General features: G+C 36.4%; 2 protein-coding genes across 13 annotated transcripts in view; one reads left to right on the top strand and one right to left on the bottom strand.

Annotated features, from left to right (window-relative positions):
- The window catches only part of KCNIP4 (potassium voltage-gated channel interacting protein 4), a 437,397-nt gene that overhangs the window by 389,055 nt on the left and 20,471 nt on the right, over positions 1 to 27,871 (top strand). For all 12 annotated transcript variants that reach the window (XM_083835176.1, XM_083835172.1, XM_083835177.1 and 9 more), the window contains one exon: positions 27,163 to 27,232. In XM_083835176.1, coding sequence (XP_083691302.1) covers positions 27,163 to 27,232 — 70 coding nt within the window. The remainder of the gene's footprint in view (positions 1 to 27,162; positions 27,233 to 27,871) is intronic.
- PACRGL (parkin coregulated like) overlaps positions 5 to 27,871 on the bottom strand; it is a 61,021-nt gene continuing 33,154 nt past the window's right edge. The window contains exon 8 of the mRNA XM_083835188.1: positions 5 to 20,786. Coding sequence (XP_083691314.1) covers positions 20,751 to 20,786 — 36 coding nt within the window. The 3' untranslated portion in view covers positions 5 to 20,750. The remainder of the gene's footprint in view (positions 20,787 to 27,871) is intronic.

Below are 27,871 nucleotides of genomic sequence, written 5' to 3' on the forward strand. Positions count from 1 at the left end.
GCACTTCATTTTTCAATTTACATGATAGGCCACTGCAGTCTCAGCAGTTTTAGGATGACTGGCAGCAGAGATTGTGGGATTCAGTATTTAAATGCTGCATGCCTGATCAAGTGTGGAAACAATCAATCTGCAACAATTGGGCTGTTTAATGGCTGAAAGATACAGACAGAAATCATCCAGAAGATAATAATTATAAGTTAGTAAAGTAGGACTGTACAAGGACAGATCGTGTCAGGGCTGTTTGGCAAAAGCTGAAATAATGGGAGAGAAAATTAGTCATGAAAAGTTTGGTCACTTAGAGGAAAGATTTTGATTTTTTTTTTTGTACAAAATAGTTATCACAAGATGCAATTGGCTAAAACTACACTAGACGAATTTTTTGTTAGGTGGACAGCAGTGGATGACTTGTGTTTTTCCTAGCTCTACAAGTCTATGAATTTGTCAGATCCCTTTATCGGAAGTCATTTTTGGTGATTTATTGCTGATATATGTGTCTTATCAACAGGCTCTATATTTTCAACTGGGTAGGATCTCCACTGAGGGCCCCATACATCTACCTCCTTTGCTAATGTACATTTGCTGTCCTGTGCCTCTGGGCTTGGTGCTGGCATGTGAGTTTCCCATAGCTGGAACAGCAAGGAAATATGGCACAAAAAGATTTTACTAAGTTTTATTAATTTCTATACTAAACATGGCTCTTTACCAAAAGTGAGACCTGCCCTGATGTCATATATGTAGTGATGAACACTATACACAAGAAAAACTGCTTTATCAAAAAAAAAAAAGTCTTCTGTTTTATTTTTCATCTAACACTTTTATAAGATATTATATGCAATTAACATTACATAGAAAATATTTAATATTAAAAATTTTGAATAACAGCAATGGCTTCCAAATCATCAGAATGTAATATTAACCTATGAAGTCAGTTTTGAGTACTGCAACTGTGCAGTTACTAAGTCTCCTGCTGAGCTGAAGGTAAATTGCATGATAATTGCACTTATCACCTTTGGATTTAGTTTTTCTTTCACCCTTACATAAGGGCCTTCATCTTGCCCTTGGCATTTACTACTTAACTGAATTTGTGTAACAAAGTATTATAAGGCTAAAACACAGTGAAGCTTAACTATGGAATCAGAGAGAATATTTTTAATAGCTTGTAGAAGAAGAAGTGTAAATTTTACAGAATTACAAATGATCTATTCTTAGATATCATGTATTTTATAGTGAAAGCAAGCTGTGCAAAGGGATATTTTAAAACAACATTTTTATTGAAAGCTCACAACGCAAGTAAAATATATAGTCACTTAATGTGACCTGGCTATACATCATCCCCATTTCCAGAAGGTATATAATGTTGGCATGTTAGTGATTAACAGTGATTGCTCTTAAAAGCTTCTCATTTCCTCAGGGTACCAGAGAACTTTCCCCTGTTAATGACAGTATTCTCAAGCTATTTCAAATCATGAGTTAATGTCCCTAATTATCTAAGGCAAAAAGGTAAAAGTATAGTGGATAAAATACACCTTCTGTCTATTTCTCTGGAATCATTATTTTTGAGTGTCTCATAAATAAAGGACCTTGATGTTTCTCTGAATAAAATGAGGCATGGAAAAAGAGAATATATTATAAGGAAGTATTTTAATTGATTAGTGTTATACATTTTTTCCAGGAAGAATGCCAGCTCTTCATGTACTTCTGTGTTCTAGGATGTATTACTTACATCAGAAGGGTTTTGATAGTAATATATCTTTATTCAAGTGTTTCATTTCTTTATCAGCACATGGTAAGTTAAGATAGGCAAATATAAATATCTGACTATTTAGAGCTAATGAACACAAAACTCAGATTTTTTGTTTAATGTAATTACAAATGTATCAATTACTTCCAAAAATGTTGTAAAACATGTCCAGGGCTGGTGACTGTTATAAATCAGTCTAAAGCAGAAGTCCTACTTAACCCAAGCTTCAAACTTCAGAAATGAATGGTTACAAATCTTTCAGATGAGTTGGGGTTTATTTTGTTTCTCATATTTGTCTGTTTCTACTGCAAAATTTGCAGTTTCCTATTATTGCAGTTCCCTACTCTCTTCAGAGAGTGGTTAGGACTGGTCTCCTCAGCTCTGTGAGCAGCTTGTCTATGTGAGTTCATTTTCCTGTCACCTATCTAGGTTTTACCAAAAACAGTTTGGGCAGCTTTGGTAGACATTGATATAGGATGGAATTACAGTGCCTCTCATGGCTGTGCTTAAATGCTCTCCCCCTGACAAAGATCATTGGCTTCTGTCTGTCATAGGCTACCTCTCTTCTCACTCTCCTTCTTTTAATATCCATCTGAATGCTATCCTGCTAATATTTTCACCCCATGTGCTTTATCTTTGTGCTTCGTGCATTGATATATGCTGAGGGTCATCCACCTGGAAAGTAGCTTGGCAGACCTGGAGGTGTTGGTGGAAAGGTTGAGAATCTATCCTGTGAGGAAAAGCTGAGAGAGTTGGGACTGTTCTGAGAAGAGAAGGCTTGGAGAGGATTCAACAATGTCTATAAATACCTGAAGGGAATTTGCAAAGAAGATGGAGACAGGCTCTCTTCACTGGTGCCCAGTGCCAGGATGAGAGACAGTGGACAGAAACTGGAACATAAGAGGCTGTCTCTGAACATCAGAAAGCACGTCTCTACTGTGTGGGTGACTGATCACTGGCACAGGTTGCCCAGAGTTTGCAGAGTCTCCATCACTGGAGACCTTCAAAAGCTGCTTGGACATGGTCCCGGGCGACCTTCTCTGGGTGGCCCTGCTTGAGCAGAGGTGGTTGACCAGATGACCTCCAGAGGTCCCTGTTAACCTCAGCCATTCTGTGCTTTGTGATAATCTGCTTAACCATTCCTCTAGGGTAGAAAATCCATTGAAAGATTTGATGAAATACACAGGCACACATATTTAACATTATACTGTCAAAATGTGCAAATCCGACCTCTCCGCTTTATGCTTTTCATTTGATGTTTGCCTGTCTTACCATCTCTTCAACAATATAACTATATAAAACAAAACAAAACAAAAAGATATGAATTTAAGTTTAAATTAAGGCATGAAATTAAACTGCTGTAGCTCTACTGGTATTATGCTCTAAAGAAATTAGACTAAATTTACATGCCATAGCACAGTAGCATCAGCATTTCACTGGCAGGGGCTCAAGAGAGCTGTCATGCAGAGTTTGGGTCCTAAAGGCAGCACAGATAACGTCACCTGGCATAGTTATTATATGTACTTTGATTAATTCAACAGAATTATGCACTGGGTAATCCTATGCACACATTTTTTCTGGTCCATACTTGTACCTCTAATAAGTTATAAAATAATTACTATTTCATCACTTAATATGTTGAATCATTTTGTAAGAGTAAAGATAGTTCTACTCTTTCAGCTAAAGTAGTTACTACTTGTTATTTTACCAGTAAACGTTACTGGTTTCAGGCACTGTTTTCCTCTCTATAAATTCTCTTACCTATCTCTTTACAGAATAAAAAGACAGCAACTATCTCCTTACAGAGAGCCTAAAAACCACAAGACTTTAAATAACTAAGCTGTAATACTACCAGGAGATAAAGTATCTCTAACATTAATAACCAAAATGAAAGTAAAAAAATTAAGATACAGAAAGGATGAGACTCCATACATACTATAGTGAGAGTAGATATAATTTCATAACTGACATTTCTTTCTGAAGAACTTCAATATCTCTATATTATAATGTTTAGTGCTGTAGGTGTGTCAGCAAGTAAAGAATAAGAAAATTCACATCACTTTCTGTGTATTTTCCACAGCCTTTCTAGTATGCACATTTTTCCTCTGTCTTTATGCAAGCATGGCAAGAGGAAACAGGTCCCATTCATGAGAAAATAAAACAACTGATGAAATACAAGAAAAGCAGCACTATGTCCCTCTGCCTCAGTATACTGTTTTCAACTGTGACAAATAAAGGAAAGTGTAAGGATATGGGAAGTTTAGAGTTATAAATCCCCTAAAATACTGTTCTGTCACCTGGCATTCTGCTACTGAAATATTTCCTGTGATGAAGGTTATAGCTGCATCTTTTTATTTTATATACTTTAACCAAATTTAGGTCTATACCCTAATTATGCCTTCTCTGAAAAATAATTCATGCATATTTCAAGCCTTTTTCCATTTATTTTAATAAGATATCTATAGTATTTCTTCTGTGAAAACCATTACTTCTAGATATTATTTCACACATCTCAATCACATTTATTACTTAGTCGCTTCTTTTCCTAACTGAAACCTTTTTGTCCATATAAACTCTCATTGTACGTAAGCCATTCCAACCTGCTGACTTCCCTAAATCCTGCCCAATTCTAGGATGTCTGTTCAGAAATAGGGATGACCAGAATTTCACCCAGCTTATGTCCAGTAACTTATTATTTATGATTTCAAGTTACTTCAGATGAGAAAGCAGCAAGTATTATTGTATTTCTGTAGTGTCAGTGATATTTCCAAAGTTTGATTTATTATATATATATTATTTTTATTTTAACAAAAATAAAAATATAAATCTTTAAGGTATTTTCATCAATTAAAAGGCAAATTGCATTCCAAACCCAGCAAAAAATAGTTCATACAGCAGGAGAACAAGGTCTCAGATTGCATTTCTTTGTATATGTATGCACATGAAAGCTTTAGAGAGTCTCAAATTGTACTGTAGAACAGCTGATGTTTCAGAAAGCAAGTAGAGAACAACTGCAGAAAAGGACCAAAAAACATTGAAATGCTTATCTTGACAATGGATGTTTTGGTAGTAATCAAGGTCGAAATTTAAAATACAAGAGGAGATACACTAAACAAAATGTATGGAGGTGGGATAAGCACTTTCAGGTGACCTAACATCTATTATAAGGAAAAGTATGAAAGGAGAACTTATGCTTGTATTCAAAAATTTAGCCATTTTAATGACTCTATACTATCCTCAAAAAATGATCTTAACAGAAGTCCTAAGCCCTCCCCACGCTCAAAATGTTGTCCCTCACACTCTGGTTTTACAATGCTCTTGCACTTTTGTTGATGAATTGTTTCTCAGCTGCCATCACAGTGGGACCTCTCCATTTTGTATTTGGCTTCCTGTCATCCCATTTCGTGTAAATTGAAATTGTGATTGCTGCAGTCATTAACCTTTCAAACCAATGGCTCTGTGGCAGACCTAGTACAAGTGGTACTTCACAATAAATTGCACAGACTATCAAGCATGCACTCAACATGTGGTCCTTCTTTCTCTTTTGTCCATTGATAGGTCTCTCACAGTTTTAAAAATGTCCCTGAGCTATGGCACATTTCCATTTAAAAATACTTAGGAAATGCTTTTGTTGCACAAAAGATGCTCCTGTTCTAAACCTAAATGTTAATGATCTTTTAATTTTGGTTGATTATTCTCATCAAAAAATCTGTAGAACATTGCGTTGGGAAACTATTAGGCTTTCCTGGATGTGAAAAGATATTTTGATGAACATCTTATCCAGCTGTATATCAGCGAAAGTATAAATTGTAATTTTGAATGCATAAAAATGCCCCTGAATACATACCGTAGCTTTAAACAGGCAGCTCTATATTTGTGACATTCATTGAGAAAACAATATTTCTAAGATACTCTTCTTTCTTATTACTGTTAGTAAATGAGGCAAATGAGAGTAAGAAAATAGCTCTGATAATGTTACACTCAAAGATGGGTTCCTCCCATCATACTACGCATCCATGTAAAGATACTTAAATGCATAACTCAAAATATGCTAATTTATTCAAAGATTTTTCAATTTCAATTAGCATTGTAATACTGTGTGTTGCATTGATGACTCTCAGACAGCTTAATGACAGCTCATTTTTTAGGTTTTAACACTCATTTATTGATTGCGTAGAGCATTCAAGAGTTTGTGTGATAAGGTACAACTATTCTCATTGACCTTTTCAGAAAAAAATCCTTCTCTTTTGTTTGTTCATCTGCTAGCATCTTAGAAAAAATAAGTGAGAAAAAGCACTTTTTTAATGTAATAAAGTATATTTCCAATCTATTGAGGAGGAAATAAAAGCATAAGGTTCATGTCCTCTGAGGCTAACCATCTATGGTTAACTGTCTAATGTATATGCAAATACCCAACTGTAAAAATATTTATAGGATATTTTTCATAAGTTTGACTAGGTGACCATCACAGGCCTCTTCCAGTGAACAATTCTATCAGTTTGTGATCTGAACTGCCCACATTCATGTTGGATGAACTGAACATAACTGGAAGTCACTTGGTAAAAAAGAAAGTATGACAAAAGTGTCCAATGCAGAGATGACTTCTATCTTTATAGCTATTGTTTGCACATAGAGCTCTGCTCTATGACTAATGGAGAAGTACACTTCTGTCTTCCACTTTTGTCTTGCAGATTCCAAGATAATCAATGTCTTGATTAGAATTGATTTAATACAAATGAAAAAAGAAGCTGATAGGTGTTCTGCTGTAAGAGAAAAGGGGGGGATGGGGAGGGGGGAGCGATGTACAAAGTTTGAAAACCTGGATGATGAATCAAACAGATTTAGGATGTCCATTCTATTTTCCTTGCTTCTTTAATTAGCATTTGTCACTTGTTCAAAAGCATAACAAGGGGAAAAGGCAACATAATCCTCTTATCATAAAATCACAAAATATTTTGGGTTGGAAGGGACCTTAAAGATAATCTAATTCCAACCCCGCTTTTACGGGCAGGCACAACTTCCACCAAGATCAATCTGCCCAAAGCCTCATCCAACCTGGCCTTGTACACTGAAACAAGGTTTCACACAAGGTGTAACAGTTTAGCTTGGATCAGTTATCTCTGAGTCATGAATTTCCCGTCTCACAGAGGCAATAGGATGTCTTCATTTCATTGTGATCCCATTCAGTTGTACACTGAATTCATGTGCTTGTACTGTAATGAATTAATGTGGATTCAAGATCAAAACAGCCAAAGAGAGAGAGTGTAAAAAAAAAAAAAAAAAAAGAGTATGAGGGATATGAGGGATGAGGACACTAGTACAAAAGAATATTGCCCCTCACATTGGTTCTCCAGAGCTTGTTGCCCTTAAAGATGAAGTGGCTTAGAGTTTAAACACACTTTTCAGCCTCCCCCCACTGAGTCCTATGAAAGGAATGATTTCATCTCACCACCAGCAGCCAGTGTACTTTCAGAGAGACAACCGTCTTGTACTACTGGGTAACTGCCCAAAACTTGTCCATTGTGCTGAAACTTTTTGTAGAGGTGCTGATGCCTCTTCACAAACAACAGCATTGTGGACATGAAGAGGGTGTATATGCAAAGGAACACCAACAACTCCTCTTTTCAAGTAGACTCAGTGATGGTATCTGGAAGGTAGGTTTGTGTCTCATGCTTTTAACAAATTTAACAGCATTGTTAAATTGGTTATATAGGAACACCAATAAAACATAATAAAATAAAGGAAGTTCTGAATCTTACTATAAAATCAGATAGTAATAATTCAAACTGAAAATTAATATCTACCCCTGTTAGAAAACTACCGTGTCTTGCTCAGCTGGAAAAATCTAAATAGTAGACAGCAGCATAATGAAACTCCAAGGAAGTAAACCTACAAGCTGGATAGCATGTCTGCTGTCATGAAACAGTTCTGTAAATTACCTTTTTCTATCCAGAGATAGTTATTGAAGATGTGTATAATGCTCATAGCCCTTTTTATTTATTTGTTTGTTTGTTTGTTTGTTTGTCTTTACTAGCATTGTTATTTACCAGTTGTGGCTTCAGATTATTTGTTTTCTCAGTTTTAGATGACCGAAGAAAGACTATAAAAAAATAATACTAACTTGCCAGTATAGAAGTTTGCAATTATGTTTTGAAAGCACTGGCATTCATACTAGTGCTTTATAGGGAACTTTTCTATATTTCAAACAAGGTTATGTGAAAATCTTTTAACAAACTCAGCAATAAGTAATGCCTACATTTGTTTTATATTTCCTTCAAGAGTTAGGAGAAACTTGAAACCCTTCAAATATGAGTACAAATAATTTGGAGGTAGAATTTGACAGACCAAGTGTATAGATGTCAGTCATCACAGATTTACAGACCTTAATGCATTCAGTGGAGATACTCATCTCAATTAGTCTCACAGTTGCTGGCAGAGACTGAAATCTTCTTTTTGAAAGTTAATAATGAACTCAGTCCCTACACTTCTATTCATCTCATGACTTACTACTGTTCATGGAGATACTTCATGTTGTGTTCACTAGGGAAAAACTGTCATCTAGCACAGCAAAGACTGTCTTCATAATAGTGATTGCTTACTTCTGAGTTATCTCTGAAAAATGTAGGTCCTAAGTCACTAATAAACCATATAAAAAGAGCATGATTTTAAACGCCCAATATCAATAGCAGTGCAGAGTGCGGAGTGCCTCTAAAGTTCTTCTTTATTCCAAAAAAGAGTCTTTTTAAATATATTTTTGTTGGATCGTATTGCTCTGTGTGCTTCACACACACACACACACACACACACACCCCTCCTATTTGAAACTGGCAATACCCTTTCCTGTGGCTGAGTGCTCTGGTGTGATCTTAATGGAGCTCACCATAAGGCATAACATCGGTCATGCCAGGCTGACACTTTATGTGCAGTATATACCTTCTGCTCTGCTAGCCAGCTGCTTAACAAAAACCAGCTACCAGCAAAGCTTTTTTTCTGCCATAGATCTTTCATGTGGATCCGAAGAATATAAATGTTTATGTACCGGACTATGACCAGCAAAATATCTTTTGGCTACAGCTCACTGCAGCTACTTTTTGCTGCATCTGGACTGTGATACAAAGCTTGTTACTTGAGTTACACAAAATTATTGGATTATTGTTTCTGCATCATCACTAACATTAGAGATGTAAAATTTGGTGCAATGCACCCGTAAGAATGTTGTCATTTAAAAATGTAGCAAGGAGACACCTCTTATTCTTGCTTCTTCTACCTGTCCCCTTTTCTTCATGAAGGGGGATGAGTAGTAACTGTAACAGCTACAAACAAAGTTTTAGTGAACGCATTTTTCAGCTGAGAAAACAGTGTTCAAAAGTCTCTATTCAAATTTCTTGCTACTGATTTTCATCTTTGCAAAGAGGTTTTTTTATATAAAACAAGATAATTCAGTATTAAATCCTGTACCAAGTTATTTCCCTGTTAAAATGTAATTCAGGGACTCTGATTGGACACAAATATTTTAAATAAGCATGCTAAGCCTGTAAAATAAGAGAACAGGGAATAAATACATGTTCTGATGATACTTCTAGATGGTGCAGTTCAAATATTTGGGTCCTGATTACTTCAAAACTTTACAGATAATTTTATTTATTTATTTATTTATTTATTTATTTATTGTACTGAACTCATGGATCTGTTCTGTGTGCCAGGAATTTCCAAATAATTTTGAATCTTTATCATTTTTGCCTGTGTAAATTCCTGGTCAATTTTTACCAAATCAGCAATGTCTAGTCTTTGCCAGAAAGTACTGAAACCTTCACAAGCACGAGTCTTTTTTTTTTCCACAGAAGTAATTTTTTATAAGAAATTAAAAAAAAAAAAAATTGATCTACATCTGTCCTAAAAATAGGCAGTGATAAATCTTCAAATAAAACAGTAAATCAAAAATACCAAAGCATCAGGGTCAAGTTCTGTAGTGCCATGGAAAAATATCACACGTCATGGACCAACCTGCCTCTGCATTTGAGGGAAAGTCTGAAATCCATTTTCTAGCAGATCCAACATTCTTTAGATCAAATGGACATTTATGTGGATTATATTATCAGATGATGTGAATGATTCTCATGTTAACTTTCAAGAAAGGGAATTTATTCTACCCAATCAATTCCATTGTGAAATACAGTTAAAAAACTTTGGATACAATGAGTGTAACAGAAGAAATAGGAACCAATAACGCAGAAGACAGTGATTCAGTAAACACAGCATGAAGCTACAAATCTAAAAACACTAGCATTTTGGCTCTCCAGCTGGCTTATTAACTGCCATGCACCTTTAAAACCCTAACTACCACACTAAAAAGCCTTCTGGGTTGCAAAGCACATTATACTAGTACTTCACTGCCTGCATGGGCTCCACATTGACAACTGGCTAATTTAATGTCTCTGCTCTGACAGCCAAAACCTTTCAGTGTCCCTGGCTATCTGAGAGATTGCTTCTCAGCCTTTGATTAAAGCTTCCTCAAACACACCCTGGGAACAAAGTGGGGAGCAGCAGTAGGGAGGCTGTTGACTGTGGGAAACTGAACTTTCCCAGGAGCTGGAGACAGCAAAGTTCATCCCTACAGGAGAAAAAAATGAAGGCTGAATTCCTCTGCATTAAGAGTGAAATGTGTGTTCTGTGGGCGGTATATTTGAGCAATGAACACGCTCCATGACCAAGCTCCATATCTATCAACTGGAAACAACAGTAACCTCATGTCTGAAAAAAAACAACTGATCTAGGAAACACTCCATGTGGTATTTCTAATGGTGATTTACTTGCTCCATTTACCATCTCCAACATGCACTACCATTACTGTGGCCTCACAAAAAACATGTGTCAAGAATAATTTTTATAAGTGAACCTGCAGTAGTTGGATATAACAATATTTGACCTTGGTCAGCTATTTACCAGCAGTTGTAGATATCAACAGGTACATGATTGTGCTTGAGATCATACTTATCAGCAGCAACCACTGAACCTAGGTGAACAGGAAATGTACTGTCCAGGCTACTGAGCTTTGGATCAATATGCAGCTTTTGCATGTTTGGATCAATATGCAGCTTTGGACCTTATTGCAGCTTTTCAATATTTAAAGGGGGCTTATAAAAAAGATGGAAAGCAAATTTTTGCTCAGGCAGACAATGAGAGGACAAGGGGTAACAGTTTTAAACTAAAAGAGGGGAGATTTAGATTAGATGATAGGAGGAAATTCTTCACTCGGAAGGTGCTGAGGCACTAGAACAGGTTGCTCAGAGAAGCTGTGGATGCCCTCTCCCTGGAGGTATTCAAAACCAGATTGGATGAGGCCCTGGGCAATCTGGTCTAGTGTTTGGCGTCCTTGCCCATGGCAGGAGGGTTGGAACTAGATGAGCTTTAGGGTCCCTTCCAACCCAAGCCATTCTATGCCTCCATGATTCTATGAAATCCAGGTTCAATAACTAACTTCTGTATTATCCCATTGAACAATCCAGTTCACCTCACTTTTTTTTTTCCCACCTCTTTCCAAAGTTTCTAGGGCAAAAGCTCTTAGTGTGTCTCCAGATCCAGAATAATGAGTCATCAGTAAAAATCACAGCAAAGTGGGTGATTCATTACTGTTAATGAATTTTTAAACCAGCAATGCTTGTTACTTTCCTCCAGAACAAGACAGAAAAGGAGAGTGGCACAGCATAAAACAACAGAGAGATTCGAGCAAACGCAAAATTAAATTCATCTTGACACCAAAGAGTAATGAAAGATTTGATTAGCTGCTTTTAACAACCCCTACAGATAGTTCTGGATACTTGTAACATTTAGCTCCTGAATTTATAATTTTATTCTTCTAGAATAAAAAACCTGCCTCTTTTAAAGTCAATGGCAAATCCTCATTGACTTTAATGGAATATGCCTAGATGTGATGAAGATCCTATTTTACTTTTTTTTAATTTCTACATGTGTTTTTCACTATAAGAATATCTTCTCAGGGACTCCAGGGCTGTAGAAAAGTGGCTGTTACGGTTTCATTCAGCTGATTTGTCCTTCACTGCTTTATCTGTCTGTGATGAAAAGAACCCCACATTCTTTCAGTCTGTCAGACAACCATAATTTAGTGGTAATTGGCTCTAAAATCTTCCAGTCTAGTCCCAGAGGAAGATATGTCCATGAGGCAACACCCCCATGTAGTCTAATTCTATTTTATTTTTTACCAGTAGATAAACAAGTACCTGTCCCTGTTGCCCCTTGCTGGATAAAATATGATCCTTGTATTGGTTTCTTCAGAAAAATTTTTTCTTTCATGACAGACTACACATCAAGATATTGCCTCAGTTCAAGTGGGAGCATGCTGGGCTTCTTCAGAGTTCTCAGTTATTAAACAGAGGACCTGCAAACAAGATGCCTTCTGCATTCAGATTGCCTTGGAGCAGCAGCTTTTGGCAAACCTCAGGGCCCTCTATGAAGTTTTTCTCTGTCTCCCAGCTGAGATCTAATTAGGATCCTAACATTGAAACACATCTCTTTTCAATTAATGTAACGGTTTCACCACTAAACACACCATGAACTGGCTATAAGCTTATGCTCAGGGATCAATTATTTTTTCTTTCTTATCTTTAAGAAATATAGTTCTTCAGATTTGACTCTCATAATCGTCCCTCAGACTTGATCAAATAACAACACTGAATTTGATTTCCAAAAACTCCATTGCATTTCCAGTACTGTTGAAAAAATGAAATAAAGTCATACAGCATCTGCTCCACTGCACCAAAGATGTAGTACTATCCCTTGTAATGGAGCCCAAGCTGTAAAAGTCTTTTTTTTTTTTTTTTTTTTTTTAAATTTTGTTCTGCAGAACAACTGCGGAAGCTGCAGCTATGGAACAGAGAAAAGTTTTATGTTTTTAAGTGCCTTAAACTTGGCAGGTTTTGCAAGAAGTTTTTACGCCAAACAATTTCATCCTCAATGAATCTCCTAAAGGACTGATACCACTATGAGAAATGAAATCTCTCTTAGGCCTACCCTGTATAACACATAACTCTTTTTCAGATGTGTCTGATTCTCCAGTTATCTTTTTCCTTTGTCTGTTCTAACTGGGACATCTTCAGCTTCTTTTATATTTTTCTAAGCTGTTCGTTTTCACAAAAATATCCCAGCAAATTTCCATCACCATTTATTTAGGTTTATCTCAGCATTCAATTCCAGTGATGTGACTTACTTGACAAATTTTAGAAAGGCTACCAAAAAAAAATATGTATCAAGTATCTAACTATGAGACAGTGGAGTCTTCAGAACAATCTAAAGGAGATTGATTTATGTAACTTAAGATTTTTTGCTGTGCTAAAAGATGTTATTAGTTTATATTTCTGACTAAACTTTAAATTGCATTCTGATGGTTTTCTCATGTCTTTTACTGAATTATAGAAACAACATCTCATCTGTAAGTAGCAATGCTACATCTTTCCCTGTCTTATGGAGCTGTTCATTCCTCCTTCTCAAAGGCGTTTAGATTCATGTCCCAAAGCCTTGCCATGAAGCCTACCCTGGTCTGTCCATGATTACCATGAACAGCACTACTCTACTAATCAGGTTTCTTCTCCATACTTTGGGGATGACCTCTTTGGGTAACAGAATAAAGGAAATGTAGGTGTGGTGTGCAGCAGGTTGGACAAGTGCACGTGACATTTTGTGACATGGAACATATGGCAGACATTGAATGCCAAAAAGCCTCCAGGACAAGGTACAATGCCCTCACATTGTGAATTGGGAAGAAACATTTCTTTCTATGGATATAGGAAGAAATTTCCTACATATATAGGAAGGAATATATATAGGAATATATATATATTTCTTCCTTTATATGGATCTCAAACACAGAAGCTTCACATATTTCACTGCCCTTCAATAGTGTCTGATTTTCACCACTGTACTTGGTGAATCAGGTCTTATTTATGCCAACTTCAAGATCAGTTTTGTAAACATTTATGTAGGTAAGCAATTCTGTTCTTATGTTTGTAATGCTGAGGCTCTTCTGCAAGAAAGTGTTGGTAGCAGAGAAAGCAAAAACCTTTGTTAAAGGATAAATGTATTACTATATGTAATATAAATAATGAATACAATGTTTGATTTCCAGTTCCTAACCTACTCCCCCTTGACTTTCATGCTCTTTGCCGTTTCTGCAAGCTGACAGGATCCTGTAGGGGCTGAAATTCCTCAGTGTTTTTCATCATAGCTAGCACTAACCAAATATTGATCTGTCTGCCTTTACCACTGCATGTCTTTAAAAGAAAAAAAGAACTACCACTCTGAAAAATACTGAAATAATATGAGTTGGGAGCCAAATGTCTTGCATGCAGATGTGTCGCAGGAATGCAAAACCCAGTGTTCTTATTTCATGATTAAAACAGTGTCAGTACTTAGTATCAACCACTGACTCTAACAAAGAAACAACAACAAAAACAGAGTTTTAAACAAAATATAGTTCTAACCCCAACATACTGAGGTTGCTTCATAAATATTTTGTCCTAAATTCAGGCTTTCTCATTTTCAGTAATGATTATAAAATATTAGTAACGATGATAGATTGTGCTAGTCTGCCAACATGAGAGCATCAGACCCTTTAGCAGAAAGCTGTTTGTACAGATTCATCCTCCATGCATTTTCCAATTTCTAAGACTACAAGGAGCACCAACAAAAGCATCAACTGAGCTCCTAAATTCTATCTAAATTCTATTCTCTCTCTCTCATGTAAGAAACATAAAATAATGGCCTCCATGGTTTCAAAGTAGGGAAGTGGTCTATACTTAGACAACTGGTAGGGACTGGTGATGTTCTTCATCCCATTCAAGGATATTACTTGACAAGGTTTAAGGGAGTGCAACCTGGGCAACTAGCATTGGCTGGTAAGGGACTATTTCTCCTGTTCTCACCTGAGAACTCAGCTGATATGAAGGGACTTGATAAAACTTCTCACGAGAGTGAATGAAACGCAGTGCCAGGCTAAATACAGATTGTCCCAAGAGTGTAAGTACTTTGTCTTTGCCAAGTGTTTACAACAAACTGCACCACTCAGTATATGAAGCATGGGTTCTGCTACATTTAATTTAATTATAGCTCCTGCCTATGTGTGAAGTTGGGATTGTAAAATGCCCTCCTGTAGTGAGAAGCAAGGACAGAAACAGTAAGCACCTTTCAGATGCCAGGGACTCATCTATAAAGTTTTGGTGTGTCAGGCTTTGGGGTGAGCTTTTAAGTTCAAAGCTTTAGTTGTGTTGTTTACTGTTGTTTTACTGCCAGTGCTAATAATAGGAAACTAAAAATTACAGTGGGTAGCAGGCACCACTAAATAAAGAGAAGCACTGATTAAAAGCTCTGCTGGCATCTAGCCCACTGCATGGGAGAAGCAGCCAAAGCGTTGATTGTTATTTACAGTGTGAAGTCACACATGCTGGATGTGAGCCAGTTCCTCCATTTCTGCTTGTTTTCCTCTGGAACTGCCATAGTAAGCAGGGGGTGGGGAGAGGCCTGTGTTTGTTAAAGTATACTTCAGAGGGCGCCTCAGACCCTCGTACATCTTTGCTGTGCCACTGGGAAGCATTATCATAATTCTTATGCAGATGGCTAAATTCAAACAAGAGGCATTGAGTCTTACCTGATGAAAACAGGTAAACACAGTTCTTGAACACAGTTCTTACATGTATTTCATCAATGGATGTCAATGGAGACTGATCTGATCAGTCAGATCATATTGGATGCTCTCAAGTCCACTGGTTTCCATGAGTTGTAGGTTGTTGCTACTGAGCAACAAGCTTGCAGCATACATGAAAGAAAAGGTAATTCAACACCCGTGATGATATCCCCATGAGCCATTAGCTAAATTCTACTGCACGTTAGATCAGGGAAGAAAAATCGAAAGGAAGGATATCCCTTTAGACCCAATAATCAGGGCACTCCATTTGGGAAGGACTCCTGGATTCCAGCTCCTCCTGCAAAAACTGCTTATGCTTTATATCTGTAACCATAAATGGGCAAATTCACAGGAAGGATTTAGAGCAGGGATCACGACAAAAGACTGAGGTAACCATCCCTTACCATTTCACACACAAAAAAACACCCTTTTCTATTTCATCAACACATTTCAGCATTCATCGCTGTTTGTCCATGATATAGCATTTTTCTATACGGTTGCACTGAAGTTATTTTCAAAAATGTAAAACAAGAATTGTTTCAATAAAGGAAAGGAGCTGTGAAGGCACTTTTTTTTTTTTTTTTATAGCCTACATCTGAGAAAAATAAGATGAGAAATCTAATCAGAAAAAAAAAAAAAAGAAAAAAAAGAAAAAAAAACTCAACCAAGAGCTAATTCAGTTTCAATAGGCAGGAGGTTAAATTAATAGCTGTCCCTTTCCTGATAACACAAAAAGTAGAAGTGATAATTGGAATTAAAAACACCAGTGGTTTTCAATGTAATTGAATAGAGCACAAGTTACTCATTAGAGAAAATGAGTGAAAATCCATCATGCTAGAGATAGGTCATTACAAACATACTCATTCATATATATAACATATTGTTGTACATACTGGGGATAATATTCCACAGATGAAAAGAATAATAATTCTGGCCTTAGAATTATTTTTTTTTTCATAAGAGTAATTTCAGGAAGTGTAATAAAGAATGACTTGGGGAAAAAAAAAAAAAAAAAAAAAAACAGCCACAAAACACCTTGTGTTTTAGACTTGTAAAATTCCTATTTTCTGAGAATCTTCATCTGTATTACACATATTAATGTACCGGATCTTTCAGCACTCCTACAAAGCAGGAAAGGCTTCAATTAATCTTCATTTTACTCCAGGAAGCATTTGAGAACAAATATTATATGAAATTCCTTCAGCTATAACAGTGTTTTAACTACACTTTGTCCTACAATTTGTATGTGTTTTACTTTAAATAGACATAGTGCAATTAGGAAATAAGAATTATGCTCAGTTGGGAAAAAGTCCTTGAATTAGTCCATGTCTGGTATTTCTGGCATACCTAAACACACACTATCTTGACATTTTTTTGTTTATCAGTAATAATAATATTAATAATTCATTCATTAAAATAAATATAATTTTAAAATGTTAGAACAGCTAGCAAAATATTTTAATTATTCAATGAAATATGAAAAGTGATTAAATATTCTGAGTTGTTTAAAGAATTATTTTCTCTGAGAAAATTAACTGATGCTCTGTTTATGGGTAACTGGCATGAATAAGAAGACACCTATCTGTTGGCTTGAGTAGCTAGTAAGCCAGCTATTAAACCAGTGTAAGAGGATTTAAAACTACAGAGGGGACTCCCTTGTGTGGCGGAAGGAAGGAAATGACACTTTCTTATTTACACTGAGGGTCTTTTTTTGTCTTTAGTATGAGATACTATTTATACAACTTGGCAGTCTCAGCTGTATGGTTTCACCTGCATAGATCACCCCCAGAAAAACAAACAAACAAACAAAAAAACTATTTCCACCTGTGCGGTTGCCACAACCAATGAGGAAGCCTCCAACACGTGTTCATTCTCTGCTACTAACCCTCTTGCTGTAGCCTACCTCTGCTCATCTCTCCCTTTCAAGCAAGCAGGTATACTGTCTTTGTTTGCTGTCCATGGCAATGACTTGGAAAGCAAAAAGCCTTTTCTGCTTTCGTATAGAAAAGCTTTTTCTACAATAATAGATAGTACTTAAACAGTTTTGTATGTAGGTTAGCAGCAAGTGCTGGAGTTCTGTGTTTCCTGGAGTATAATTGTCAGAAAAACACTTTTTTTTTTTTTTTTCCCCCCTTTGGTAGTTAACAGTATTTCCCTAAAGAACTTTTCAGAAGAAAGGCATCTGAGGTCTGGACTTGTTCCATCATACCATAGACCTGACCAGACCCTAAAATGATAGCTGTAAAAATAGAATAAAAACAATGCTCATCCTTTGTGAGGAATTTGAGATGTCATCCTGCCAGTCCTATCACCCCCAGTCCTTTGACCATCTGGGTTTTATAGTAGGGAAATAGCAAAGCTCAAGAGAAACTCAGGGGATGGGGGAAAAATATAATTGCCTGATCAAAAGAACCAAAGTAAGTATCTCTTCTACAGTCAGTGCAATTATCTCATACAGATGTTGATTTCCTAAAATCTTCCTCAAAGCTCCCATTTGATGTGGAAGTGTTGAATGATAAATCAATACAAAGGAAATTAGATGTCATTCATCTAATTTCATAAAGAGGAGCCAAAATACTGACAATACTGCACTTCAGAAGACTCTGGTTCAAAGAAGCTGTTTCAGAGAAATGATGCTCTATAATAGATTAGAAAGACAGGGTTTCTTTTAATCCATAGGAGAAGTAACCCCTTGAAATGTTACCTACCCTTAATGGACAATACTTTGCTTATAGTTCAATCTCCATGAATTCGTTTCTCTCTCTTAGAGGTATCTGACTGTGGCACGAAAACTGCTGCTCCCCTCACCCCACTTTATTTTTTTCTGTTACCGCTTCTTCTAGAAGTAATTAGAAGGAAAAAAAAAAGGCATAAATATGATTGTCTGAGATATTTTAAGTCTGTATTAAAAAGAAAAGAAAAAGGTCTTCTGAACTATCTAACTATTCCCAGGTTAATTTTCACAGATTTAATTTCCAGTGGTTTATTCAGCCACATTTCAAATATTTCAAGAGAGGTTTTCTCTGAAATTACTTTTTTTTGAGGCTGCTTCATAGGCTAGTGCATAACAACGCTTTTAAGCATATCTTTTGAGATATTTTTCAGACTGCATTTGCTTTTCCTTTAATGAAATCAAGCCCTTCTTTCCCCCAAAACCTCATTTTGTTTGTACCATCTGCTTTGAAGTCCTTCTAAAATCATCTCATTTATGTTAGATGCTGATGTTTTTCTTCCTGCTCTTGGTGTTTCTCCTATGGTGCCCAATAATGTGATCTGAACTCCAGTAATGCCTCCCAGCCTATTTGTCACAAAGATCACTTCTTCTATGTTTGGCCTGTTTACTGAAAAAAAATAGTATCAAAATTGAACCCTGTATTCTAAGAATACTTTCAGGACATAAAGTTAATCACACAAGCACTCATTTAAAAATAAATAGAAATTTATTCCTGGTAAATATGTAAATGATGAAATAGATTTATATTATTATAGATAAATTAGTTAAAAAATCACTTTTTTGTTTGTTTAAATGACAATAAATTAGAAACTTATTTTTTCACAGCACAGAATTTTAGGGGTGGTTGAAACTAACTTAGCCTGATTGGCATTAGATAAACAGATCTTTAAAGCTAAAGGTATTCCAAAGTAAAATCAGTACAGTACCGATGTATGGAATATGAATAATACATATTGAATTATATAAGCATATTAAATAAAACACATGGAAGAATTATATTTGTTAAGTGAAAAATATGAGGCCAGATTCCACAGCCTGAGAGAGAAGAGGCTGTTACCTCTCCATGTCTCCAGATCCAACCAACAGCAAGGCCGAAGAAGTACATGCCCATAGAGCATATGTAGACACCACAAATATACATATATATGTGGCTGGCCACACAGATCATGAGCAGACACCCAGAGCAGCCACACAAACACGGGCAGTACCAACAGCTTCATCCTGCTCCACACTCTGTCTGAGCAGGGAGCTCAGCTCATATATATAAGCACATACTTATGTACGCTGCAGCAGCTGGGCTCAGGCACTGCCATTGTGCTCCTTGTGCTCCTTCGTGGGTGTGCTTTTACAAACATAAGCTAACAAATTCAGCATACAGCCAGGAGCAAGATGCTCATAAAATATAAACAATTTTGTTAAGTATAAATATAAACAAGTTTAGTCTAGTTTGCATTTGTGTGTCCTACTCTGCTTGAAGTACATTCAATTTCCTGCAGACATGACTAAATCATTTTATGTCATATCAGCTGGATGTTAGCTAAATTTCAAATAAGCAAGGAATAGTAAAATTGTAAAAATCCAGTTCCTGCAGTAGCCCTAGAGAAATAAGCAGAAATAAGTGGACATTGAATTCTCTTCTTCCTGTGTCAGCAGGCTATGGGATTGCTTAGACTAACTTAATATATAAGCTTCTCCTAACTAACATCTACACGCATGTGCAGCTTCACTGCCATTAATTATTTGCAATTAAACACCTAACATAACACCTAGTCAAAATAAAAACCTATTTTCATTGGTAGCATGCATTCTTATTTAGACATTAAAGAAAACTATTCAAAGATGATAAGAGTAACAATTTTTTCTATATTGCATTTGCTTGCCAAATTAATATCAACCCTCTTTCGTGGCCTACAACCGTTGCAGCTACTGAGAGAGCACTGAGTTTTCCGGTTTGCCACAGGAATTGGCCGTAACAATGTAACATTCTGCTCTTGCTTGCATTCCCTCAGGCTGGCAATCCTGAATGCACCTGTTCTGTGGGTTTGTTGGTTTGCTTTGTTATTTGGGGTTTGTTTGTTTTGTTTCCTTTTCCAGAAAAGGGTTCTCTCTCTGCATACTTTTCCTAGGTTATATTACAGAAGCAGCACATGGCAAGTTTTGAAACAAAGTAGGAATACAGAATATTACACAAGATATTCTTTAATGCTTTTCACAGAATGTGTTTGTTCTTAAAAGGGAAATGGGATTTTTGTAGTTTGACCAAAAACTTGCATTTGATGCTTTCTCTTTTTGATTTTGCACTGTTATGTCTGATAAATGGGGTAATGTTTGGTGATAACACACTTAAAGTCTATGAAGGAGCTGATGAAAGGGAAGAGAACGTGAGCTGGAGATTGTGAGAAGTGGGGATTCAGAGGGGACTTGATAGACCTTCCACGAATCAGAGAATATGTGAAAGAGAGCTTGGCGCATCCTATTGCAAGGGTAAAGAGAAAAGAGGAACTGAGAGACAGCAAGCCAGGAAAAACTCTCCCTGTAGATTGGAGGGCGATGAATGCAGAAACTAACAGGGACAGGTTCCATCATTCGACAGGGCTGAATTGAATGGACAGCTGCATCTGGGGAAAAAAAAAAAAAAATCAAAACAACTGTGGTCACTGTGTGCACCCTGTTTTGGAGGTAAACTGTGATATTACAATAATCAGCAGGCACTCAAAGGAGTCTTTTGAAATAAGCTGTAGTGTTTTGCAGCTGTAGGCAGGAAAATTAAACACCTCAGAAACTTTGACATTGAAATTACCATCTTGATGCCATTGTTGCTCTTTGGCTTTTATGTTGCTTCCAGTTTTTGTTTTTATTCTGAAACTTTAACTTCGTGCAGTAGAAGTTTACCACCCCTGCTCAGCCAATTATCCCATCTAAACATGAGATATATGCATTTCTAATGATCCAGCAGCTTAATCATTACAGCACTTAAATCTCATTAGTTATTTCAACAAACTCAAAAAACATTTTTTTAAAATGTGACACTGCTTGCTTGAGATAACTTTTTCTATTTTTCTTTGCTCCTTCCACCCTCACCCTTCTGCTTTGTAACCGCTCGCCCTTCTGGCTGTTGGGTATTCAGCTTTACTTTTCACGTGGTCCCATTGCTACAGAGCTGTTACCTAAATAGCAGCAGTCAGGAGCGAGACCACTATTAACTGAAGTGAGTTGGCAAAATACATAGAGGCTATTGAGGGTTAGAGATTCAGATTAAGGTTTTGAAAGAGGCAGTTGGTAAGATTTATAAGGCTCATTCTTTTTGGATCTAGCCTCATATCTGTGCTACAAATACCTGTTTGGCTCAACTGCCGAAGCATAATACCTGATACACACGGCCATTCTAGCAAAAGTCTTTAATGTGGATGTAGTGTTAATAGCAATGTGTGTCAGGATGTGAAGAGGCCCTTCCAGAGTGAGATTTATCTGTTTTTTTTCTCTTAGTTCCAAGGCATAGTGAGACTATGTTAGATGTCTTTCACCAAAGTCCCTATCATTTCGATCCTTGGAGGCACTGTTTGTAACCTCAGTTCCTTATGTGTGCTACTTTGGCACACTTTTTATGTCACAGGAGGAACACGACAGGAGTAATTTGTGCATTGAGTGTCAGTGGGCTTGTTCCAGATAATTTATATAGTACTAAATTCTCTAGTCAATGAATCTGCAGATCATTTGAGTTCTTTTGTGGTTAAACTTTTCATAAGCCTAGAAAAAACACTGTAAATTTCAGGTATAAATTTGCTGATATAACATATGAGCATAGTAACACTAAGAAAAATGTTTCTATTAGATATGACACTGACTAATGATTTGCTGATAATTTTACTGAGTAATTTTACCGCATAGCTGTTGATGTCTTCCCATGGGAAGTCAAGTATACAACAATGGGCATTGGATAAACACCAAATAGATACTTTTTTTTTTTTCCTGAATAAAACCAGGTGTTTAATCCAAAAACAAAATTGTATGTCTAAGTGGGAGAAATTAATTTAGTATTGCAACTCATGTGAATTGTACAATTATCATATGGCTCAATTTTCTGCAAATATGAAAGACATAAGAAGGCCTATGCCTATGCTTCAATCACAACAAACAGAAAAATACAGCAAATTTAAATGAACTTCAGGGATGCAGCTTTGGAAGCAGAGAGTGCACACAAAAACTCTGCCAAGGCTGTTCAACAGCACAAATTCTCACTGAAATTAGGGGCTACCTCAAACATCACCACACTTCAGTGTACAAGAAGCGTGAAAAAGTTTGTCCTAACGTCCAGTTAGGACAACAAAACTCATAAAACTCAGACTGTGGCCACTGTTTAATTGTCTGCTCCTACCAGCTGTTTGGCTGTTTATCTGTTACTGCCTTTCAGGTAAGCTGCTACTAGCTCATAGCTCATCCCTTAGTGTTGACCTAGACTAAGCAAGCCCAGCTCTCTCAACTTCTTCTTATTGGCCACGTGCCCTCCATCCTGATAGCCTTTGTGACCTTCTGCTAAACCCTCTTCAGTTTCTCCACATCCCTGGGAGGGACCCGAGCCTGTGCTCCTTACTGTGCCAAGCAGAGACCCTAGCACCCTCAGCCTGCTGGCTATGGCTCATTGGTTGGTTTGTCTTATTTGCAGTAAGAATATTTTCCTTGGCTCATACTCAACTTGACATCCACTGTCACACTCAACTTGACATCCACTGTCACCCCACATCCTTTTTGGCAGGGTTGACATTCAGCCAGTCACTTCACAGCTTGCACCAGCACAAAGGAGTATTTCTTCCCAGATGTAAAGCATTGAGATTCAGGTTGAACTTCATGAGGTGAATATTTGCCTGGATTTCATTATTAATTTGACCTACATTATGTTATTGAATGAAGGCCATTTTTTAAATTTTCATGATGATTTGATCAATGTCCTACTATACTTGAATGCAAAATTCAGAACTGGCCTGAACTATGAAAAGCCACTGTGGGTTTGGGTTGTGGGGATTTTGCTAAAATTAGCTTTAAAGCATATGCATGTTATTTCAGAATTATATGATTTTCCATTATATTATGTACTCATGGTAAATTTAAATTTTCAGTCAGAATAGATATACATGCAAAAAAGAGAAAATATTGTTAGTCAGAGATAATTAAATCAATAGATGTGAATGTTTATCTGAAATGAGGCAGAACAAACACTGACAGCAGATAAAGCATGGGATGCAGAAGTTGACATGCAATAACCTATACATAAAATATATGTAAAATTGCCAAAGCTCCTAATACAGCTTCATCCATCATACATTGTTTATTTTGCAGACAAAACTCTGAGCCTTGTGTGTTTTTTTCTTTTGTTTTGTTGGTTTTTTTTTCCTTCATTCTTGTTGCTACACTTCTCTGTTTCTCCTTTTTTGTCTTTTTGGGTTTGCCTCTTGTCTAAAAAGGGTGTTGATTAGGTGGTAAAAATGAGTCCACCCGTTGCAGTATTCTTATAAATGCTTTTTTTTTAAAAGACAGCTTAGACAGCATGAAGCCTGTAAATAATTTACAGGTTTTGGAGTAGTTCACAAGACCATGTACTGGAGGTGTAATTTCCCAGCAGTAAAATTGCAAGCGAGAGAAATCATCAAAAGGCAGAATCATATTTATTATTCTCTGTCTCTTCTTTCTGTCAGTTTATCTTATTCTCTCTTTAAAGGAGAGAGGACTGGACTCAGGAAAAAACAGTTCAAGATGAACTTATGCTCCTTTTTTTTTTTTTTTTTTTTTCTTCTCCAGAAGGAATATATAATGCATCTGTAATGCAATTTTAAAAGACTGTCAAACAGTTATTTTTCTGTAACAGAATAAATTATATACATCTGGAGGAAAAGAAGAGTATAGGAAATGGTTTAAATGTCTCACATTTTTCTTTCAAACTATTTTTGAATTATTTTCCTTTCTTTTATAAATGAAAGCTTAGAAACATTTTTTAATTACAGTTGGTATGATGGAAGAAGTCAGCAATAACTCGACGTAAAGCCATGGCGCATATTTAACAACTACAATATTAAATATCTTCCACAGAACAAGAGAAATACAGAGAACTAGAGAAATACTCTGTCCTGATAAATACGATAAAGCCAGATTTATGAGTCAGGAAAAGAATATTCTTGGACGTAAATGATGTTGGCTACATATATATTTAGATTAAAATTACTTGAGAAGAGATCTGTTCACAGTGTTGTAGAATCTCAAAGGAAAGACTCAACACAAAGAAAGAAAAGTTTGAACTAGGTATTTCTGATAAGAGTAATTGGCCAACATTGCAGATTTTTAATGAATGTCCTTAAGATACCATTACAACAAATCTCCAGAGATTGAAAAATTAAGCTGTTACTGCCAATGCTGTGGTAAAGACAGGAGGTAAATACAGAGGGTCAGCCTAGATAAATTCAAGAGGTTGTATTTATCTACTCTACTGCCTCTACTAATATACAATTCTGTGAAAGTATGTTGCCTTTTCAAGCAGTGTTCCTTTCAAACAGTGTGGTGAAACTGCAGTTAAGTGACAGAAAGAAGCACTGCCTTTAAGTAAGGTCTGTAAGTTGTTTACTTCTATAAAAACAGTCTGCTAACTTATTTTAAACTAGCCAAGAATAAATCAGACAAATTTTTCCACAATACCTCTAATTCTCCTCTAGCATGGCAACATTGAAATGCAATCAGGAAATGGGAGTCACTTTGCAGCTTTAGACTAAGGACTGGCACTGTTGGCAGTGTTGGTATTTCCTGTGGCTATACAACTTACTGTAAAAAAGAGGAGAGCGCTGTTTGCAAGATAAGCATATTTTGAATATGAGTATTTCCTTTCTCATCAAAGGAAAAGGTAGAAAAATAGCTTTACATGTTAATAATTCATGGACTGAGATAAACATAAATACATGTTTTGTCATTCATTAAGTTTCTCAGAAAAAAAATAATTATATATATATATTGCAGAATCTGAGTTGTACAAATTCAAATGTTCAGGGTTTTCCTTTTTCAGTTCATTCAAAATGTTCCTAGCTTTTTGTCTGAAAAGAAAATACATGCAGAACAGAAAGAAGCTATGACTTCTTTTCCTAAATTTTAAAATATTGCATTGTCCTTTCACATTCCCGTTTGTCTCAGAGAGAAGGTTGTGTTACTCTTGCTTGAGCAGGTCTGGTAATGATGTAAAATAAATATCAACGTATGCTTAGAAGAGGAACTTGTGAAATGCCTTTGTTACATTTTCTACATAGAATAAATATATTGTTATATCAATGAGTATCTCAATGCTTCACTGATGTTTTAAAGTAAATATACTGGTCTTTTGCTTTCATTTATACAACTCTGAAAGGCTTCACATCAGAAGACAAGCAGCATGTTAATCCTTGAGGGACCATAGAGATTCTAGAGCACCTGAATACAGGGCGTTTTGGAAGATGGGAAAGCAGAGACACTTTAGAAAACCCTCACACCCAAATATCTAATAGACAGGGAATGCCACCTCAATTAATGGATTTCTCGTTACCTGACAAAGGGTGGATATCTTAGATTCATTTTGCTGTCCCCCTTCCCCAAAAGGCCTTGATTTGAAAGGCAGTGTGGCCCAGCAGACAGTATAGAGCTAGTCTTACCTGTGCTCTGATTCTGCCTCCATCAGTGACAGCCTCTGTGACCAGGAATAAATAGTTTTGTACTTCTGTCTCCATGACTGCTGTCTGTTTGCCTGTTCTGATCAAAGAGAATTGTTTCTTACCATGTGTTTGCACATTCTTAGTTATGGTGAAGATCTGATTTTTGCTGAGAGTAAGTGACATAAATCAAAATAATCCTAGATCTACAGATCTGACATGTTTTTCAGGCAGTGCATCATCTCTCAATTAGCAAGATTATGCTATTTGTTTCTTCACATAAGCTGTCAAAGCTATGAATATCTCAGTGTTCCTTACTTGATCTAATAGAAATATCATTTGCCGTCACAGGGAAAGCTGTTATTATATTGGCAAATGATGTTACACCGTTCTTTATCTTCACATGAAGCTATTTTCTTTCCCCAGTGCTCCAGACTAGGAGCACATAAATTGGAGCCATCAGTCTGAATAGCATAGCAATGGACAAAGAAACTGAACTATGAACCTTCACTATTTCACTTTTCTTACTTTCTTTTTTATGTTTCTAGAAATACTTTTGCCTTATAGAGTTTGCCAGGCTTTTTTTCACCCACTGTATTAAGGAAGGAATTAAAGCAAAAAGAAATTAAGTGCATTGCCTAAAGTCATCTATCTGCTCAACCTTGCAAATTTAGGACTAGATACAGCAGTCTTGCCTTTGATTTTTACTGCATGACTTAGTAACTGAAACTGTATTCCGTTTTTCCTACCTCTTTACATATGCCATTTTTGTAAAGTACAGTGTTCTAATCTTCTCTTCTCTTCTGTTTCATTTTCTCTGAAATTGCCCTACTATGACACATTCTGCTCATTCTTGCTTATATATTTCAGTTTATGAACAAGATGTAAAAAGGCAGAAGGATTTGCAAGGCTTGATTAAGACCTTCTGTGACGGGTCTAACTGCAAATGTAGTTTGCAGTCCTGCTTGTTTTCCACGCTACATAAGTGCTACTTGCAGCTGCAGGAGCCATCGCCCGTGGCCTGTGGAGACACCGACAGCACCATGCACTGCAGCACAGAGGTTGCTGCTCACACCCATCACTCAGTTCTCAGTACTGAAATTGAGAAGAAATGGCACAGAAGTAACTTTTGTCCATTTTTTTTGTCCCTTCTCTTTAACAAGACACTTCAAAGTGATGCACATTTAATGCTCTAATATTTGGTTTAAAGTGCAAAATCAGGCTCTTGCAGCATGTTAAACTCTCACGATCATGTACGTGTTCTCTATGGTCTCCTGCACACAGGATTTGCCTGAACCAGATTCAACACTATTTATTTCTTGTGTTTAACTTTTTCCAGGAATGTCCCAGTGGTGTTGTCAATGAAGAAACGTTCAAAGAGATTTACTCTCAGTTCTTTCCACAGGGAGGTGAGTACTTGGCAAATGTAATTGGTATGACAATGTACAGAGAGTTATATTTGTTCACTCCTGAATCTGACAAAAGATCCTGTTCAAATTAACAAGATTGTTGATGGCTGGACACATTTAAAAGTATATGTTTCCGAATGAAATGCAATGATATTTACAAGAGGTCAGTATCCTGTTGTGAAGTTACCCACCTGTATTTGTGTATCTTTGAGAACAAAGTTTCTCTGAGTAGGTTATTTCCTTTCAAACTTTCTATGCAGTCTTCCCCATTATCTGTTATTCTACAAAACCTTTCACAGTAGGAATGAAAACTGTAGGAGGCACTAGAGGTGTATGTCAAATTAAAATCTAATAGCAATGGGAGAACTCCCTTGATTTCTATGGGCTTTCTCTACATAAACAAGCTCTTTTTTTCTACTCTTAATTTCAGTGAAGTAATTTCCAGGGCCTTCAATGACTTCTTTTTCTTGTCTTTTGGTACAATAAAGGTAATACACACACATATATATATTATATTTTGTCTCAAACCTCAGATTTTCTTTTAGTTTGAATAGTTTTCCTCTTTTCTTTTGCTTACTTTTAGCATTCAGTCCTCCCCCTGCATATTCTCTACAGCTCTTCAGCCCTGGCTCTTCATCT

The sequence above is a fragment of the Anser anser genome (assembly GCF_964211835.1).
Source record: "Anser anser genome assembly, chromosome: 4".
Lineage (NCBI taxonomy): Eukaryota > Metazoa > Chordata > Aves > Anseriformes > Anatidae > Anser > Anser anser.